The sequence below is a fragment of the Capricornis sumatraensis genome, chromosome 4 (assembly GCF_032405125.1).
Source record: "Capricornis sumatraensis isolate serow.1 chromosome 4, serow.2, whole genome shotgun sequence".
In the NCBI taxonomy this organism is placed as follows: domain Eukaryota; kingdom Metazoa; phylum Chordata; class Mammalia; order Artiodactyla; family Bovidae; genus Capricornis; species Capricornis sumatraensis.
Genome location: NC_091072.1, coordinates 21,094,425 through 21,114,643, shown reverse-complemented (window position 1 = coordinate 21,114,643; position 20,219 = coordinate 21,094,425). Strand labels below are relative to the sequence as shown.

The following is a 20,219-nucleotide window of genomic DNA, read 5'->3' as shown; positions in this document are numbered from 1 at the left end:
CTCTGTTCATGGGATTTTCCAGGCAAGAATACTGGAGTGGGTTGCCATTTCCTCCTCCAGGGGATCTTTCCGACCCAGGGATTGACCCTGAGTCTTCTGCGTTGGCAGGTGGATTCTTTACCACTGAACCACCAGGGAAGCCCCATTTGGTGGGTTGTCTTTTTGTTTTATGGTTTCCTTTACTGTGAAGAAGTTTTTGATTTGATTAGGTCCCATTTATTTTTGGCCTTATTTCCATTACTCTGGGAAGCGGATCTAAAAAGATATTGCTGAGATTTATGTCAGAGTATTTTCTCCCCATGTTTTCTTGAGAGAATTTTCTAATACCAGGCCTTACATTTAGGTCTTTTCTTTTTAAACTGGAGTATAATTCCTTTACAGTGTTATATTAGTTTCTGCTGTGCAATAAAGTGAATCTCCCAACTCATCTCTCCCTCTCCTTTCTGCTCTATGTCCACGTGTCCGTGATCTGTGACACCCTCTCTATTCCTGCCCTGGATTTAGGTTCATCTGTACCATTTTTCTAGATTCCACATATATGCGTTAATACATGATACTTGTTTTTCTCTTTCTGACTTCACTCTGTATGACAGACTCTAGGTCCATCAACACCTCTACAGGTGACCCAGTTCCATTCCTTTTCATGGCTGATTAATATTCCATTGTATACATGTACCATATCTTCTTTATCAATTCATCTGTCTTTGGGCATTTGGTTTGCTTCCATGTCCTGGCTATTGTAAGTACTGTTGCATTGAACGTTGGGTCATCTGTCTTTGGCCATTTGCTTTGCTTCCATGTCCTGGCTATTGTGAGTACTGTTGCATTGAACGTTGGGGTACACGTGTCCTTTTGACTTACAGTTTTCCCAGGGTGTATGCCCAGAAGTGGGATTGCTGGGTCATATGGTAATTCTAGTTTTAGTTTTTTAAAGAACCTCCATACAATTCTCTATCATAGCTATATCAGTTTACATTCTCACCAACAGAGCAAGAAGGTTCCTTATTCTCCACACCCTCTCTAGCATTTATTGTTTGTAGATTTTTTTTTTTTTACTTTACAGTATTGTAGTGGTTTTCCCATACATTGACATGAATCTGCCACGGGTCTACATGTGCTCCCCATCCTGAACCCCCCTCCCTCCCCCCTCCCCATCCCATCCCTCCTGTATCATGCATTGAACCTGGACTGGCGATTCGTTTCACGTATGATAATTTACATGTTTCAGTGCCATTCTCCCATATCATCCCGCCCTCGCCCTTTCCCACAGAGTCCAAAAGACTGTTCTATACATCTGTGTCTCTTTTGCTGTCTCGCATACAGGGTTATCGTTACCATCTTTCTAAATTCCATATATGTGTTAGTATACTGTATTGGTGTTTTTCTTTCTGGCTTACTTCACTCTGTATAATCGGCTCCAGTTTCATCCACCTCATTAGAACTGATTCAAATGTATTCTTTTTAATGGCTGAGTAATACTCCATTGTGTATATGTACCACGCCTTTCTTATCCATTCATCTGCTGATGGACATCTAGATTGCTTCCATGTCCTGGCTATTATAAACAGTGCTGTGATGAACATTGGGGTACACGTGTCTCTTTCAGTTCTGGTTTCCTTGGTGTGTATGCCCAGCAATGGGATTGCTGGGTCGTATGGCAGTTCTGCTTTCAGTTTTTTAAGGAATCTTCACACTGTTCTCCATAGTGGCTGTACTAGTTTGCATTCCCATCAACAGTGTAAGAGGGTTCCCTTTTCTCCACACCCTCTCCAGCATTTATTGCTTGTAGACTTTTGGATTGCAGCCATTCTGACTGGCGTGAAATGGTACCTCATTGTGGTTTCAATTTGCATTTCTCTGGTAATGAGTGATGTTGACCATCTTTTCATGTGTTTGTTAGCCATCTGTATGTCTTCTTTGGAGAAATGTCTGTTTGGTCTACTCTTTGATTGGGTTGTTGATTTTCCTGGAATTGAGTTGCAGGAGTTGTTTGTATATTTTTAAGATTAATTCTTTGTCTGTTGCTTTGTTTGCTGTTATTTTCTCCCATTCTGAAGGCTGTCTTTTCACCTTGCCTATAGTTTCTTTTGTTGTGCAGAAGCTTTTAATTAGGTCCCATTTATTTATTTTTGCTTTTATTTCCAATATTCTGGGAGGTGGGTCATAGAGGATCCTGCTGTGGTTTATGTTGGAGAGTGTTTTGCCTGTGTTTTCTTCTAGGAGTTTTATAGTTTCTCGTCTTATGTTTAGATCTTTAATCCATTTTGAGTTTATTTTTGTGTATGATGTTAGAAAGTGTTCTAGTTTCGTTCTTTTACAAGTGGTTGACCAATTTTCCTAGCACCACTTGTTAAAGAAATTGTCTTTTCTCCATTGTATATTCTTGCCTCCTTTGTCAAAGATAAGGTGTCCATAGGTGCGTGGATTTATCTCTGGGCTTTCTATTTTGTTCCATTGATCTATATTTCTGTCTTTGTGCCTGCACCATACTGTCTTGATGACTGTGGCTTTGTAGTAGAGCCTGAAGTCAGGCAGGTTGATTCCTCCAGTTCCATTCTTCTTTCTCAAGATTGCTTTGGCTATTCGAGGTTGTTTGTATTTCCATACAAATTGTGAAATTATTTGTTCTAGTTCTGTGAAAAATACTGTTGGTAGCTTGATAGGGATTGCATTGAATCTATAGATTGCTTTAGGTTGTATACTCATTTTCACTATATTGATTCTTCTGACCCATGAACACGGTATATTTCTCCATCTATTTGTGTCCTCTTTGATTTCTTTCACCAGTGTTTTATAGATATAGGTCTTTAGTTTCTTTAGGTAGATATATTCCTAAGTATTTTATTTTATTTTATTTTTTGTTTTAATGGTGAATGGAATTACTAGAGCTAATCAATGTTTGTAGATTTTTTGATGATGGCCATTCTGACTGGTATGAACTAATACTTTGTTGTAGTTTTGATTTTCATTTCTCTAATAATTGGTGATGTTGAGTGTCTTTTCATGTACCTTTTGCCCATCTGTATGTCTTTTTGGAAAGATGTCTGTTTAAGTCTTCCAGCCATTTTTGATTGGGCTGATGTTTTTGATATTGAGCTGCATGTTGTTGTTCTTGTTTTTTAGTCACTCAGTCAGCTTTTTGTGACCCCATGGACTGTAGCACCCCAGGCTTCCCTGTGCTTCACTACCTCCCAGTGTGTTTGCTCAAACTCATGTACATTGAGTCAGTGAGGCCATCCAACCATCTCATCCTCTGACACCCCCTTCTCCTCCTACCTTCAATCTTTCCCAGCATTAGGGTCTTTTCCAGTGAGTTGGCTCTTTGCATCAGATGGCCAAAGTATTGGAGCTTCAGCATCAGTTCTTCCAATGAATATTGAGAGTTGGTTTTCCTTTAGGATTGACTGATTTGATCTTACAGTACAAGGGACTCTCAAGAGTCTTCTCTAACACCACAGTCTGAAAGCATCAATTCTTTGGCACTCAGACTTTTTTTTATGGTCCAGCTCTTGTACTGGTACACAACTACTGGAAAAACCATAGCTTTGACTCTGCAGCAAAATGATGTCTCTGCTTTTGATGTCTCTCCATTTTCCTTTCTCAGGATTTCTTTGGCTATTTGGAGTCTTTTGTGTTTTCATACAAATTGTAAATTGTTTTGTTCTAAATCTGTAAAGAATTGCATTGGGAATCTGTTAGGGATTGCATTGAATCTGTAGATTGCTTTGGGTGGTATAATCATTTTCACAGAATTGATTCTTCGAGTCCAGGAACATGGTATATTTCTACATCTGTTTGTGTCATCTTTGATTTCTTTTGTAATAAGTGTTTTATAGTTTTCTGAGTACAGGCCTTTTGTCTCCATAGATAGGTTTATTTCTGAGTATTTTATTCTTTCTCTTTCAATGGTAAATGGGATTGTTTCCTTTAATTACTCTTTCAGATCTTTTGTTATTAGTGTATAGGAATGCAGGAGATTTCTGTGCATTAATGTTGTATCCTGCAGCTTTACCAAATTCATTGATTAGCTCTAGTATTTTTTTAGTGGCATCTAGGGTTTTCTATGTATAGTATGATGGAATTTGCAGACGGTGACAGTTTTACTTTTTCTTTTCCAGTTCTTACTCCCTTTATTTCTTTTTCTCTGATTGCCATGGCTAGGACTTCTAAAACTATGTTGAATAAAAACGGTGAAAGCAGACATTCTTGTCTTGTTCCTCTAGAGGAAATGCTTTTAGTTTTCACCATTGAGAATGATGTTTGCTGTGGTTTGTCGTACATGGCCTTCATTATGTTGATGTCTGTTCCCTCTTTGCCCACCTTCTGGAAAGTTTTTATCTAAATGGATGTTGAATTTTGTCAGAAGTTTTTCCTGCATCTATTGAGATGATCATATGTTTTTTTTATTCTTTAATTTGTTAATATGAAGTATCATATTGACGTGTATATTTTGAAAAATCTTTGCATTCATGGGATAAATCCCACTTGATCATGGTGTTTGATTAATGTGTTGTTGGATTCTCTTTGCTAGTATTTTGTTGAGGATTTTTGAATTTATGTTCATCAGTGATACTGGTCTGTAATTTTCTTTTTTTGTAATATCTTTGTCTGGTTTTGCTATCAGGGTGATTGTGGCCTCATGGAATGAATTCCCTCTGCAGTTTTTTGGACGAGTTTGAGCAGGATGGGTGTTAATTCCCTAAATAAATGATAGAATTGGTCTGTGAAACCATCTGGTCCTGGACTTTGTTCGTTGGAAGATTTTTAATTACAGTTTCAATTTTGTTACCTGTGATTGGTCTGTTTATAGTTTCAAATTCTTCTTCATTCAGTTTTGGAAAGCTGTATCGTTTTAAGAATTTGTCCATTTCTTCCAGGTTGTCCCATTTTGTTGGCATATAGATGCTTGTAGTAGTTAGTCGGTTATGATCATTGTATTTCTGTGGTGTCAGATGTTATTTCTCATTTTTCATTTAATTTTAGTATTTGAGTCCTCTCCCATTTTTTCTCTGAATCTGGCTAAAGCCAAAGGTTTATCAATTTTATCTTCTCAAATAACCAGCATTTAGTTTTATTGATTGCTATTATTTTCCTCTTTTCTATTTATTTCTGCTCTGATCTTTATGATTTCTTTCCTACTAACTTTGTGTTTTATTTGTCCTTCCTTCTCTGGTTGCATTAGATGTCAGGTTAGACTGAGATTTTTCTTGTTTCTTGATTGTTAGAACTGTTTGAATTGTTTTTGCTGCCTCCCGTAAGTTGTGGATCATCGTGGGTTTTTTTTTTGTTGTTGTTGTTGTGCTGGGACTTCATTGCTGTGCAGGCTTTTTCTCTAGTTGCAGCGAGTGGGGCCTGCTCTCTAGTTGCAGCGCACAGGCTTTTGATTGTGGCTGCTTCTCTTGGTGTGGAGCACAGGCTCTAGATGCACGGGCTTCAGTAGTTGTGGCTACCGGGCTCAAGAGCACAGGCTCAACAGTTGTGGTACACTGGCTTAGTTGCTGCAGGGCATGTGGGATCCCAGACCAGGAATCAAACTCATATCTCCTGCATTGGCAGGTGCATTCTTTACCACTGAGCCACCAGAAAAACCATTTGTTTCTGTGTATTTTTTTTTCCTTTGATTTCTTTAGTGATCTCTCGGTTATTGGCAGCACGCTATTTAGCCTCTGTGTTTGTGTGTTTTTTTTTTTTTTTACAGTTCTTTTGCAGTGTCAGATATAATTTCTCATTTTTCTCCCTGTAATTGATTTCTAATCTCATAACATTGTGGTTGGAAAAGATGCTTGAGACTATTTCAGTTTTCTTAAATTTTCTTTGTCCTGATCTGTGACCCAAGATGTGATCTATCCTGGAGAATGTTCTGTGTGCACTTGGGAAGAATGTGTATTCTGCTGCTTTCAGGTGGAATGTCTTGTGCTGTGCTTAATTGCACAGTTGTGTCTGACTCTTTGCGACCCCATGGACTTTAGCCCACCAGGCTTCTCTGTCCATATGGATTCTCCAGGCAAGAATACTGGAGTGGGTTGCCATGCCCTCCTTCAGGGCATCTTTCCAACCCAGGGATCGAACCCAGGTCTCCCACACTGCAGGCGGATTCTTTACTGTCTGAGCCACCAGGGAAGCCCCAGAATGTCCTGTAAATAGCAATTAAATCTATCTGGTTTGTTGTGTCATTTAAAGTTTGTGTTTCTATATTTATTTGCTGTCTGGATGATCTATCCATTGGTGTAAATGGGGTGTTAAAGTCCCACATTATTGTGTTACTGTCAATTACCCCTTTTATGGCTGTTAACACTTATCTTATATATTGAGGTGCTCCTATGTTGGATGCATAAGTATTTATAATTGTTGTATCTTCTTCTTGAATTGATCCCTTGATCATTCTGTAGTGTCCTCTCTTATCTCTTGTAACAGTCTTTATTTTAAAGTCTGTTTTATCTGATATGAGTGTTGCTTTTGATTCCTATTTGCATGGAATATCTTTTTCCATCCCCTCACTTCCATCCCCTCACTTTCAGTCTGTATGTGTCCCTAGGTCTAAAGTGGGTCTCTTGTATACAGCATGTATATGGATTTTGTGTTTGTATCTGTTCAGCTAGCCCTTGTCTTTTGGTTGGAGCATTTAATCCATTTACATTCAAAGTAATTATCAATATGTATGTTCATGGGTTTTTTCCTTCTCTTGTGTTTCCTGCCTAGAGAAATTCCTTTAACATTTGTTGTACAGTTGGTTTGGTGGTGCTGAATTCTCTTAGCTTTTGCTTGTCTATGAATCTTTACATTTTGGTCTTTAATCCATTTTGAGCTTATTTTTATGTGTGGTGTTCTAATTTCATTTTTAACCTGCAGCTGTCCAGTTTTCCCAGCACTGTTTATTAAAGAGACTGTCTTTTCTCCACTGTGTAGTCTTGCGTCCTTTGTTGACCATAGGTGGAAAAAAACTCAGATTTTATAGCTGAGGAAACTGAGGTACAGAGGTAATTTGCCCCAGTGCACAATGAGTGAGTGGAGGAGCAGAAGTTGCAGCCAGGCTGTCTGGCTTCCAGGCTCTGAATCCTTCTGGAATGCCAAGTGGCAATAGATGCAAACGAAAGCATCTTGGAGAAGAGGTTGGTGAGCTGAGTCTTATTGGATCAGAAAAAGTTGTCCAGACAGAGGGGAGTTGCGTAGGGGTAGTCTCACAAGGAGGAAGCTCTGTGAAAAGGAAGGAGGCATGAGGTAGAAAAAGGCGTGCATGGGGCTGAGTAGCTAGGTCCTCTTGGGACTCACTGGGAGGCTCATATTGATGGGAAATAAGGCTGGAGAGATGGGCAGGACCCAGGCACGCAGGAACTTGGATGTTGTGCTAAATAACTATATCTGTGGATGGTGAGGTACGTATAGATAAAACTGGAGGCAGGGTGTGCAGTTAGCAAGCTGTTACAATAGTCTTAGCTTAATTTTGGCATTCAAAACTTTGTTATTAGCAGTTGGATTGGAAAAGACCCGGGATGAATTGGGGAAATACTAGAGGAGGTAAAACTGACTGTGGTAAAGGTTAGATTTGGACAGTCAGCGTTACTAACAGTACAGCACACATATCCTGTTGGGGGTGCTGAGGTGTGGGAAGTGTACTGAGCCTGAGGAAAAGCGCAGCTGGCTGTTGGAAATCTGATGCAGCTGGAGGTAGGGTGAAAAAAAGAAGAGGTAGGAGTTAAATCCTGCCCAGTACACTCGGCCCTGACACATCCTTATATTTCTGAGTCTGTGATGCGCCGGGCACTGCATACCTGCAGCCGTGGACTGAGGGGCGGGCCCTCCCCGGTGGCTCGTGCAGAGGGGTGATCAGTTCATCCCAGGGTCCGCAGGACCTCGCACGGAGCAGATCATAAATATCTGTTGCCTGTTAAACACTTGAGTTAATGACACAGCCTGGCTGATGGCATTTTTTTTGCAGTTGCCTTTCCCACAAGTGGACACAGAGGGCAGATGTTCTGTATCCTTATACTATTCAGAGGGCTTCAATCATGCATTGGTGGTTGTTTTTTGTTTTGTTTTGTTGTTGTTGTTTTTTTTAATTAGGAAGGACTTGAAGGAAACAAGTGGGGTGGCCCTAATCTCTTTAATAATGTTCTGGGAGTTTGAACTCAACTGATGAGGCTCTCCCCTCCCCAACAGTCAGTCAGAATCACTATTCCATTGGCATGTGAAATGCTCAGTAAGAACAGAACCTACAAGGATTTGGGGAACAAGAGTTTTAAGATTTGACCCTCCTGTCGTCTCCTTCACGGGTCTACCACGGTTCTCATCCCAGTAGACACCAGCTTTCCAGGGAGCCTGGGTAGCTTGAGCTCCTTGTTTGCATCCTCGGAGGGGAGGAGCATGGTGGACTGACCTGGCGCTGTAAAGATGGAGGTCTCCCCAGCCCCTTCCTGCTGCGCTGCCCTGGGGAAGCTGCGTGAAGGGTAGCGCCAAGCGGTAAAGACCTTGATCAGAGCATACGGTACTCACGAGGTCCCTGTGGGCACTACCTCCAGGGTCGTGTGGGGGTACCTGCTGTAAAAGGAAACACGTGAGAAGAGAAACAGTCCAGTAAGGGATCCGAGTGTGGAGGGGGCTGCTGGTTGTGACTGAAGCCCCTCTCTCTGGAGGTGCTGGAGCACAGGCGGGTCCTAGGGGTGCTCTTGGCAGGACCCTAGCTGTGCCCGACGTGGTCCCCATCCTCTCCAGCTCGGAGCTGGACGCTGCTGTGGTGACCACTCCTTGGACCGGCTGGGCACCTGCTGCTCCCTGTTTCCCGGACTCCAGTTGTGCTTGTCTGGTCAGGACCACGTGATGCCATTTCACAAGAAAATGGGATTTCCTAATGTGACTGTAAGCTCCTCAGAGACAAGGAGAAAGTAACATCTTTGAAACCCCTCCAGCATCTATCTATCTTGGTGCTGAGACTCCTCATTCTTGATTGATTAATCACATGGAGCTTTCAGTTTCTATGAGTTTTTGTTCAGATAATGATTTACTTTAATGATATTGCTTTAAGAAACGAAAGATGAAATGTTCCAGACATGTCTTTTTCTGCTTAGGAAGTAAGAACTATTTTCATGAAATACTAATTTTATTCTTAAAATTTTTTCATTGGTATAAATTTGAGGTAACAGTTTGAGTTCTCAAGTACCAGCAACTGGAAAAGGCTTGTCTGATTAATTGTCAAATCAAGAGTTATCTGTAAAAAAGCAATCATTTGAAAACTAGAGTAAAGGAAGCTATTAAGGAGTTTTATTATAGTTTTTGTTTTGTTTGCCCAGGACAGTGGGTGATAAGGTCTTTATGCCCTTTCCACAATGAATGCTGTATTTTATAAGCATACATTTTGGAAGCCTTTAAAGATGAATAATAGCTTTAAAAAGAAGAGTCAAGTTAATGTCATCTGTAGATAATTGAAAATTGATTTCTGGCTTACACTTCAGTTTCAGAATCCATGTACCTGTAGTAATCTTTTTTTAACCTTTTCTTATTGGAATATAATTGCTTTACAGTGTTGTGATTCTGCTATACACTGAAGTGAAGCAGCTATAAGTATACAAAATCCTTTCCTTCTTGGGCCTGCCTCCAGCCCTCAGGTCATTAAAGGGCACTGAGCTGAGTTCCCTGCGCCGCTCCGCAGGTTCCCACACGCAGTTTCACGCATGGCAGTATATCTATGTCCGTCCTGACCTCTCAGTTTGTCCCACCCTCCCTTTCTCCCCTCTGGCGCCCATGTGTCCATCCTCTGCATCTGAGTCTGTAGGAAACAGGCTCATCTGTACCATCTTCCTAGATTCCACGTGACCTGTAGGAATTGATTATAGTACCATCAGTGAACCAGCTAAGCGTCTGAAGTTTTAGTGCCTTTGGATACGAGTTCGGTTTCTCAAGTAGAGACAGAGAGCATAGTGAAATTATCACCTAAAGCTTTTTACCCTCAAATATTTGAAAGTAAGTCATTCTGGGGCCATCCAATCCTGTTCTTATTAATGGCAGGAATTTAAAAAATTTTCCCTCTTAAGAAACCTGACTCTTGTCAACCCACTTCCTCCAGAAACAGGACCACCGTGTCCTCTCATAAGATCGTGCCTCGGTCAGTCTTTGTAACTATGGGAATTCTGTGTGCAGTAGTTAACACATGTAGTCATTTATAAAGATTTCAAAATCAGATATAAAAAAAGGTTTACCACAAAAAGACAAATCTTCTAAACATCTGAGATACATCTTCTAAATCTTTGCCTGTGTTAGGAAAACATTCAGTTTCTTAGGGGTGATCATATTATCAAAATATTTTCAGTTTTTAAAAAAAAATCAGTTTCCTCCACTAAAATAATCTAACCATAAGGATTTGCTATAAGTTAGAGAAATGTCAGTATGCCAGTGGGCTGCACCTGTACTGTGCTTGGCTCACTGCCTTTGCGTCAGTGGTTATTGACTAGAATCGCTGAGTCAGTTCTTACTTTAGTATGATGTTTCTGTGGATTATACAGTAATCTTTTAAAAATAATCAAGCCTTCATAACATTGATTTCAGAGCCCAGCGACTTGACTCTGAAAATCTACAGAGCTGAATCGTATGCTGGTCTCCAGGAGTTTAAAGCAGCCATAGAAGATTTAAATGCAGTTCTCTTTCAGCTGCCAAATTGGCCTGAGGTAAAATTACTGTTTTACATTTGCATGCATTTAAGCAGTTCAACTGTAGGGAATATGCATTTCAATTATGATTGTAAGTCACAACGAAATGGATTGGGCGATTTCTTTTAAATATATGGAATAGTTCTAGAAGTCTGAGGTCAATATTTTGAGTGGATGAATATCATCTGACAGTTTTTTAGACTAAAAGAAACATTTGTTTCCTAACTAGAGAACAACTTGACTTCGAGGCACAGGAAAAAAAAAAAAAAGAGTTTAATATACAGCATTTCCTCAAAGATGTACTATTGTGGAGATGGACCCAAAGAAGTTATCAGTGGAGGTTTATTAAAGGAGAGAGAAGAGCTTCTGTGGCTGAACAGTTGACTGAGGCATTGTGATGGGAACTGGGTGATGAGGCAGTCGTTCAATACGGTAGATGGGGGCCTTGCCCATGGTCTTTTGAAAAAAGATTTGCAGCATGTATATATTATATAATCGGTTTACGAATTCTCCTTTTTACCAATACTGTCAAGGCAAATCAGTCCATCTCCCATGTATGTTATTTAAGTTAAAAATCATCTTTTAATGTGACTTTTTTTCTGCATTCAAAGCTATGCCTTTGAGGACTGTATAGTAAGGATGCTCTAAAATTTATAAATTAATAAAGAAAATGATTCAGAATCTCATGATGACATGACCAGTTGGTACAAGTCAAATCAGAGGGAAAATGATTTGTACAGACAGCTTTGGTGGCGGCAGTGGTTTAGTCGCTAAGTCATGTCTGACTCTTGCGAGACCCCATGGGCTGTAGCCCACCAGGCTCCTCTGTCCGTGGGATTCTCTAGGCAAGAATACTGGAGTGGGTTGCCATGCACTCCTACAGGGGATCTTCCCAACCCGAGGATCGAACCCAGGTCTCCTGCGTTGCAGAACTCTTTTGCCAACTGAGCCACCAGGGAAGCTCTTAAAACCATTAAACAGGAAAGAATCCTCTGGACTTACCATTGGCGAGATATAATTAGAAATGTGGCTTTGGAGTCATTTTCTGGACCTCATAATCATAGGTGCCTATCCCGGGTAGGGTGTAAATGTGCCTGTAAAATGCTTTGGGCTCCTGAGAGTCATTCAGAGTTTCAAAATGAACATTTCCAAGCAGAACTTTTATTTTTAACCTTACGTGATATTGATGTTTCAAAAAACAATTCCATCCATAAAAGTTGGGTATGTGTGCTTTTATTGAAGGTGTACTTCAGGAAAGGAAAAGTCCTCCACGATGCTGGTTTTTTAGGTGATGCCTTACAACTGTTTCTTCAGTGCTTAGCGCTCGATGAAGATTTCGCACCTGCAAAGCTAGAAGTAGAAAAGGTAATCCGTTTAACAACTCTAACACTTCCAGCCAGTTTCCCGACAACACAGGTCTTTTTGCAAATGCCCGCTAGACTTTTGGGGTAAGGACATAAGGGGTGTCCATAAGTCAGATTTAGTAGCAGTTTGACGAGGGGTTTTCAGGTTCAGTATGCTTCTTAGCATATTGAGTTCTTACCCAAATCAGAACATTTCAGAGAGAGTTAAATGCATTACTTTCGCCTAGTTAAATTTAGATGCTCTCTAATAGTCTGTTCCATGGGAGCCAGACCAGTCATTCCTAATTAAACATTGTCATGATGTTCCTGCTCAGGAATTTTTATTGGCTTCCTTTGCCTTTCATTTCAGGTCTCAACTTTGCTTGCTTTCCGTGGTTGCCAATAGTACTGCCCCACTCAATTTATTTTGCCTTAATTTTCTCAGTACTCCATACATGACTTTCCAGAGTTTGTTCAGTGGTAGGTGTTAATTAAAAGGAAAAGGGGTTCTCTGATCAAATGACTCTGGGAAACACTGGGTTAAACCAATCAAACAGATTTCTTCAGCCCCTCTCAAGAGTTTTTGCTTTGCTAGCATGACAACAGCGTTCAGCTTTTGCCAGATTTACTCACAGAACATCTGGGAAGACTAGAGTCTCTGAAAAATGTTCTGGGAAAATCTATCCTAATAAAATTTCAGTGCCCAGTCATGTTGTTTCCTTCAGTGTCCCCCAAAGAGGCCACAGCGTTAATTGCGTTTTTAGTGTTGCTCAGAACGTGGCTTTTTGTCAGAGTCATCTCGGGTGCATGGTAAACACAAAGATTTCCTGGGTCCCACCACAGACCTTTGGAATTAGAATCTCTGGAATTAGAGTATAATTTAACAAGCACCTCAGGAGATTCTTATGTACCTTAAAGTAAGAGAACTTTGGGATTTTTCTTGCATTCCAAATGCTTTATGAATAAGCCAACATCCTCTATGAAGTTTGTTTGCATACATGTTCCAGCCACTGATTTAACAAAAGATGGTTTACTGTCGTGTGTATTCTTAACTGTGCTCTCTTTGCTAAAGTGATCTCCCTGGTGAGACTGCAGACTTTATAAGGGCTTATAGTTTTGCATTTTCCGTGCTGCTGGGTATCCTTACTTTCCTGTAATTATTTGTCGGTTAATAAGGTCAAGTGAATGCAAAATACCCACTGCCTGGAAATATTATTTCTTTTTGGGGGGTAAATGGTGGTATCATTTACATATAATAAAAGGCATTTATAAAAGGCATTTTATAGTTCAGTGAGTTTTGAGAAATTGTACACATGTAACAACACCCCAGGCAAGATACAGACTCTTTCAGATCACCCTGGAAAGCTCCCTCGTCCCCTCTGCAGCAGATCCCCTCTTTCTGTGCTTCCAGAGGGAGCTACTGCTCAGACCTCTAGTGCACAGACTAGTTCTGCCTGTTCTCGACCTCCACATACACTGCATGTACTCTTTTTTCGCTCAACATGTTTTTGAGACACATCTAGCAATTTTTTTTCTTTTTTATTGTTCACCAAGTATCCTGTGGTATGAACATATCACAGTTTGTGATAAATACAGTTAGTGGTGATTTTCATTTGGATTGTTTCTAATTGTTGCCACGAACAATCTTTTACAAGTCATTTTGTGGACATACGTTTTTATCTCTCTTCAGTAAATACCTAGGAGTCAAGTAACTGTCTTCTAGGGTGAGGGTATGTTTAATACTTTTTTTTTTAAATCAGGGGAAATATAAAAACATATCCAAATTCTTTAGTGATGGTTCATTAAATGGTTTATTGCTTGAGCACCTACAGGTACACACACTTCCATTAATACCATGTGTATTCCCTTTTTATTTACATTATAAAGATTTGTGGAAAATTCTGACTTTTGTGCCTTGAGAGAGAGAACAGCTAAAAAACCAAACTTCCAAATTGAGACTTTAAGAAATGTGTATATGCCGTACATATACACACAGCTTATTTGACAAGCAAACAAATTTGAATCCCTCTCATTTCCTTGTAGCCAGTCTGTTCCTCTGTTGTAATCCCCTTGTTGGAGAGTTTGAGGTGTTTCTGAGAGAAGCACCCAGAGTTTAGATACTGCAGCTGCCTCCGTTTGGGCCGGCTGCCATGGGGTGCCCTCGATAATGCCGGGGGTGGTGACTGACCATACAGGTCACTGGTTCAGGGAGAAGCTAGATTCACTGTAAACACATGGAATTTTAGTTCTGTGGTTAAAGGTCCAAGTTCACATAAACAGTCTAAGTTCAGCCTTAGAATATACATTGGGATGAACCATTAACTGTATTGACAGGATGGGACTTGCTGATGGTCAGAGGTAAATATTTCCCACTTCTCTTTAAGATCTCTTCTTTCTACAAACCTTATATATGCATGTCAGCCTTTACCTTGGGCACCTTCTCAGACCACTAGTCTAATCACCCCTGAGCCCTCCTTTTGAACCATTTCTTTGATGTGGTTTGACCCCCTTGGAGGCACACCTTGGTTTTGGCAGGACTTTTAAAATCAACATGGAAGTCCTTGTTTTTTTTTTACTTAACCTGTTCCCTCCCTGCCCATTAAAAATAATATTAGCTGTAAGTTTTCTTTTTTGTAGTTGATGTATAGCTGACTTACAATATTATTAGTTTCAAGTATACAACAGTGATTGGATATTTTTATAGTTTATACTCCATATGAAATTTTCCAGAAATTCTTAAATATTGAATGAGTGAGGTGAGTGAGAGTCGCTTAGTCTTGTCTGACTCTTGCAACCCCATGGACTATACAGTCCATGGAATTCTCTAGGCCAGAGTATTGGGGTGGGTAGCCTTTCCCTTCTCTAGGGGATCTTCCTAACCTAGGGATTCCCACATTGCAGGCAGATTCTTTACCAGCTGAGCCAAAGAGAAGCCCTCTTAAATATTAAGTAACTAAATTATCCTTAATAAAATATTTTATATTTTTCATTATTCTTTATGATACCTTCCTTACAGATTTTATGTGATTTATTGTCACCTGAAAACTTAAAAGAAGGCCTGAAGGACTCTTCCTGGAATTCATTACCATGTATTAAAAACAAACCTTTCAGTTTTCCTTCAGTGATGGAAGAGTCTCACTCTGCCAGTGAGCTGAGCCCAGAGCAGGTAAGGGGTGAGAAGAGATGGTCATAGGCTTAGTGTATCCATTTTCTTGACAAGATCTTTGCTTTCCTAGTTTCAAATATTAATATTAAAATCTATGTAGGTACTAACTTAGTAAGGCTTATCTTAATAGAATTCCATCTGTGACCTTTTATTTTACACTAAAAACTTTTATGTGACATATCTACTCATTAATCACAATGTTACATCACCTGAACGTCAGAAACGTTTGTCTCTTGGAAAAAACCAGAACATTGTATTTATCTTAATTTCCTTGTAGTAGAAACAACTATATTAGCATAACTACTTAAATCTCATTATGATAGAAGTCAGCTTGATTTCCAGGTCTCTCTAAGTACTGACAAAAATCCTTTACTTGCCAGGGTTTTAGCATTAAAAGTTGGTTTTATTTTAAATGAACAATAAACCTTTCAAGACATCACAGTTTCATTTCAGTTTGATTCTTGGCGAGAGCAATAAGGGCAGTAAAAACATACAGTCAGTTACCCTTATTTGTTGCATTTTTTTGTAGAATGAAGAAATAGCAGAGGTCACCTCAGAGCCTGTCAAAGGAAGCCTAAATCGTGCTCGGTCAGCACAGGCTATAAATTCAACAGACATGCCTGCCAGAGAGGACTGTTTAAAAAGAGTGTCCTCGGAACCCTCACTTTGCATTCAAGAGAAAGGTGTTCTGCTGAAAAGAAAGTTGTCTCTCTTAGACCAGGATGTGATTGTAAATGAAGATGGAAGAAATAAGCTGAAAAGACAGGGAGGTAAAAATTTCACTACACTCACAGAAAATACATTGATTTATTCAGAATGGCTTCCAAATTTTTTCCTAAAAAATATAACCCCATCTCTTTGTTTTAATAGAAATTCCCACTGAAGTCTGTACGTTTTCATTAACTTATGGTGATGTCCCAGAAGAATTAATAGATGTCTCAGATTTTGAGTGTTCTCTCTGCATGAGGTAAGTTTGTCAAATTTTATGAGATATTTTATATTAATGTAAATAAATAAGTACAGAGTAGATAAAGGTAATCTACTCTGTAAGAACTGGACTTTCTTGGACTGCAAGGAGATCAAACCAGTCTAACCTAAAGGAAATCAGTCCTGAATATTCATTGGAAGGACTGATGCGGAAGCTGAAACTCCAATACTTTGGCCACCTGACACGAAGAACTGACTGCTTGGAAAAGACTCTGATGCTGGGAGGGATTGGGGGCAGGAGGAGAAGGGGACGACAGAGGATGAGATGGCTGGATGGCATCACCGACTCGATGGACGTGAGTTTGAATGAGCAGTGTGAAGTAACAGAGTAGTGAATTAAAAACCAAAAGATAAGAATTTCAGTCCTCGGTTTTCCTTTCACATCATGGGCAAATAATATAATCTCTGAACCTTATTTAGCTTTTCCTTACTTAGAAGGGGCTTCCCTGGTGGGCCCATTCCCTTTCTTTACCATGACTGAGCAGCTAACTTTGACTTTTCACTTGGAAGGTGTTGTCAGGATTTGTGTGTGTGTGCACGTGCACAAGTGCTCAGCCTCTCCGTCGTGTCTGACTCTGCGACCCTGTGGACTGTAGCCCACCAGGTTCCTCTGGCCATGGAGTTCTCCAGGCGAGAATATGCAGGGGGCTTCCATTTCCTTCTACAGGGCATCTTCCCAACCCAGGGATTGAACCCGCATCTCTTATGATGTCTCCTGCACTGGCAGGCAGATTCTTTACCACCATGCTATATTTAAGTCTTATAAGAATCAAATGACTTAAATATAGAAAGTATCTGAGGAATTGTACTGTAAAAGCTATACATGTTATTTCTGAGACTCCATGGTTTTAGATTTGGGAAAGAATACAGTGATGTATTGTGTGTATGTGATTCTGTCTTGTTCATGTATCTTAACTCCAAAATCCTTTTTAAGTAACACTGGATAAGGATTTCCATTATGTGAATGCTTGTAATTCTAAGACGGATAATTTGGAAAGAACATTTTCCATTTATAAAAATTGTGGTGGAGGCAAGGGAACAGTGTGTCAAGCACCTGGAACTGGCCACACCAGGTATTTCTGAGCCATGTCCCTTGATCCTGACGCTTGGCTGCTTCATCTTGAGGTGAGGGGATCAGACCCCGATGATTTCTGAAGTACCTATACATCTAACAATACTTCTGGGAACTCCCAAAAAGTATTGTGTTTCAGGAAATAACTAAAATGTAAGGAAAATTAAGTTTTTCCATATTGTTTGAGTACCACATCTGGTTTTGAGCATCTGTTTTCTTTAGGATTCAATGGTAATATTTAGTGGATTATTTTGAATGAATTTCATATAGTAAGACTTTCATAAGCTTTATAAGAAAACCAGTTTTAAAGTGATGAGTGTGTACAAAAACAAATGAATAGGTAATGATACAGTTTACAGTTTACATTGTTAATCTTGCACTAGTCTGGTGTGCATTTTAGAAGTACTGCCCATCTCAGTTTGGACCAGCCCCATTTCAAGGCTGCAGTAGCCCCTGTGAGTGGTGGTGATATTAGTCCGCACAGCTCCAAGCAGGGTACCCCTGATGATGGTGAACTTTTAAACAGTTCAGGAGGCTGTACCTGGCATTTACCACTGGTCCTTCCCCCCTCTCGTGCCTGTCAAACCCTCCTTCCTCTTCTAAACAGAAGCTAGTGTTACGGTTACATTATTTGTTCAGTTTTTCCAGTGGACAGCTTATGGTGAAAACTAACATGTATTCTGGTTGATTTCAGGTTGTTTTTTGAGCCAGTAACAACCCCTTGTGGACATTCATTCTGTAAGAACTGTCTTGAGCGTTGTTTAGATCACACACCATATTGTCCTCTTTGCAAAGAAAGCTTAAAAGAGGTAAACATTTGTGTATTTGTTTATTGCTCTTATGTGTAGCAACATGGTTTGATTTCTATTTAGCCACAGAAATAATGATTATTAGGTTCAGAATATATTACATTATACATATTGATTGACCAAAAGGGATCATGCATGTCTCATTACCCATCTGCTGGTATTGGAGGAAAGTGAGTTTGGAGAGGGTGGGAGAAAGCAGTCTGAAGACCGAATCCCCATACTTAATTTTTTAAATAGATGATCAAGTACCTGGTCAGGAATATGTTGATTTTAATGACAGTATTGGGGAATCTCAACTGTCCTGCCGCCCACCCCCATTTTTAGGTTGGATTTCAGGCCTCAGTCAATCCCCTTAACACCTGGACCAACTGTCCAGTAGGACTTGCTACATTGATGGAAATGCCCTGTATCTATGCTGTCCAACATGGTAGCTATTGGCCACATGTGTGGGAGGGACTGTACTTTTAATTGATTTACATTTAAGTAGGCACGTGTGAGTAGTGGCTCCCACATTGGACAGTGCAATTCTAGAAAGTGGTAGCCTGGCAAGGAGAGGGAGGCACATCTTCCCACACCCCTCCTTGTCTGGCGGGTGGTCTGCACCGATCACCTGCATTAGGAAAACAGCTGGATCTCAGGTGGGTCTCTTCTGTAACCAGTGGGAGGGCAGCACCCTCTTCAGTCCTGCTTGATGTCCTCAAAGGTGAGGCCAGAGCCTTAGAATTCTTGTTGCAGTGGTAGCATTGATGCAGGAGGGTGATTCTGTCTCTAGATTTTAAGAAAGAAAGTGTCTTGCAAATACGATGTAGAAATTTGATGAAAACCATTTTGCTATTAAAAATAGTTACTTCCTATGTAGAAAGCATAGCTCTGTATGGATATCATATAGCATATATGTATTGTTACATTTCATACAACATAGCAACCCTATATGTAGTAGAACACAAAATAGAATGTTTACAAAGTCAGGAAACCTAAAATAAATCTTTATTCTTAAAGAGTTTTACATTTCCAACTTGTAGACTCTGTTTTCAGATAGAGTACTCTAAAACATGCTATCTTTCCTGGTTTTTCAGAGTTTTTTGATACGCTTATATATTTACTATGCTTTAAATTTAGAGTTATCACACCTTAAATGTCTGAAGTTCTAAGGAAAACAAAGTAAGGATGTTATTTAGAAACTTAACATACTGTTTAAAAATAATTTTATCCTTTGTTCTGACTTGAAGACACCATGTATAATTGGTAAAGTCTAAATATACATTTACACGGATAAAATGGATATGCTCTAGTTTTCTGCTCTTCCTACTTACTTTGCTCATTTTTTCATCTGAATGCATTTCAAAGATGTGATTTTCAGTAGCAGCGTACTAGTCCAATGATAGAACATTTTTCTGTTTTGGAGCATTTAAGTTTCTTTTTTTTTTTAGTATATGTTGGTCAGTGTCTTTGACTCTTTCCTTAGGATAAATTCCTGGGAGAAAATTACTGGATCAAAGGTCATATATTTTAAGACTCTTAAAACCAATTGCCAAATTGCCTAGGTCTCAAGTAATGTACAAATTTAGATCCTTACCAGTAATGGAAGAGAAGCCATATTTCCCAAATTTAATACATGAGTCTTAAGTTTTAAAACGTCTTTATTACTTTGAAATTGCTTTTATATCTCTAATTTGATTAATTTTATAATAAACTCTTAAGTTATCTATATATATGTGTATATTATCTGCTCAAGAGTACATCTGTCCAGTCAACAGCCCAGTTGTTCTCAAGGTATGTTCCCCCGACCAGCAGCATCTATATCTCCTGGGAACTTGTTAAAAATACGGATTTGCAGACCCTTCCCCGGAGCCATTAAATCAGAACCTGGTGAGGGCTCAGCAATCTGCACTTTTAACAAGCCACGGTTCATGCTGAAGTTTAAAAACCACAAGTATAAGCCCTTTGCCCACCATTCATATTTTCTACTCTGTACTTCATTAGATACTGACAAAAGCCTTATTTTTGCTGGATCTAGAGGAAAAGCTGGTTTCTCTTTATCTTGTGGTTGTCTCACAAGAGTTTTCCTCATTATTTTATTAAGCAAATTGGTATTGGACATATATACACACACATATATTTTGTTCAGAATTCTGTGTACACACTCTGAACTGGTCCCTGGCTCTATGCAGTTCTTAGTTTAGTTACATAGATATAATATATCCC

The 20,219-nt window shown here is 39.6% G+C and overlaps 1 protein-coding gene across 2 annotated transcripts in view; it reads left to right on the top strand.

The window, feature by feature from the left end:
- The window catches only part of LONRF1 (LON peptidase N-terminal domain and ring finger 1), a 47,219-nt gene that overhangs the window by 14,421 nt on the left and 12,579 nt on the right, over positions 1 to 20,219 (top strand). The window contains exons 2-7 of one of the 2 annotated variants that reach the window (XM_068971107.1): positions 10,537 to 10,655; positions 11,880 to 12,002; positions 14,997 to 15,146; positions 15,676 to 15,916; positions 16,050 to 16,113; positions 17,900 to 18,014. In XM_068971107.1, the coding sequence (XP_068827208.1) occupies positions 10,537 to 10,655; positions 11,880 to 12,002; positions 14,997 to 15,146; positions 15,676 to 15,916; positions 16,050 to 16,113; positions 17,900 to 18,014 (812 nt within the window). Of the gene's footprint in view, positions 1 to 10,536; positions 10,656 to 11,879; positions 12,003 to 14,996; positions 15,147 to 15,675; positions 15,917 to 16,016; positions 16,114 to 17,899; positions 18,015 to 20,219 lie in introns of both variants that reach the window. The other variant, XM_068971106.1, reaches the window with a different exon arrangement.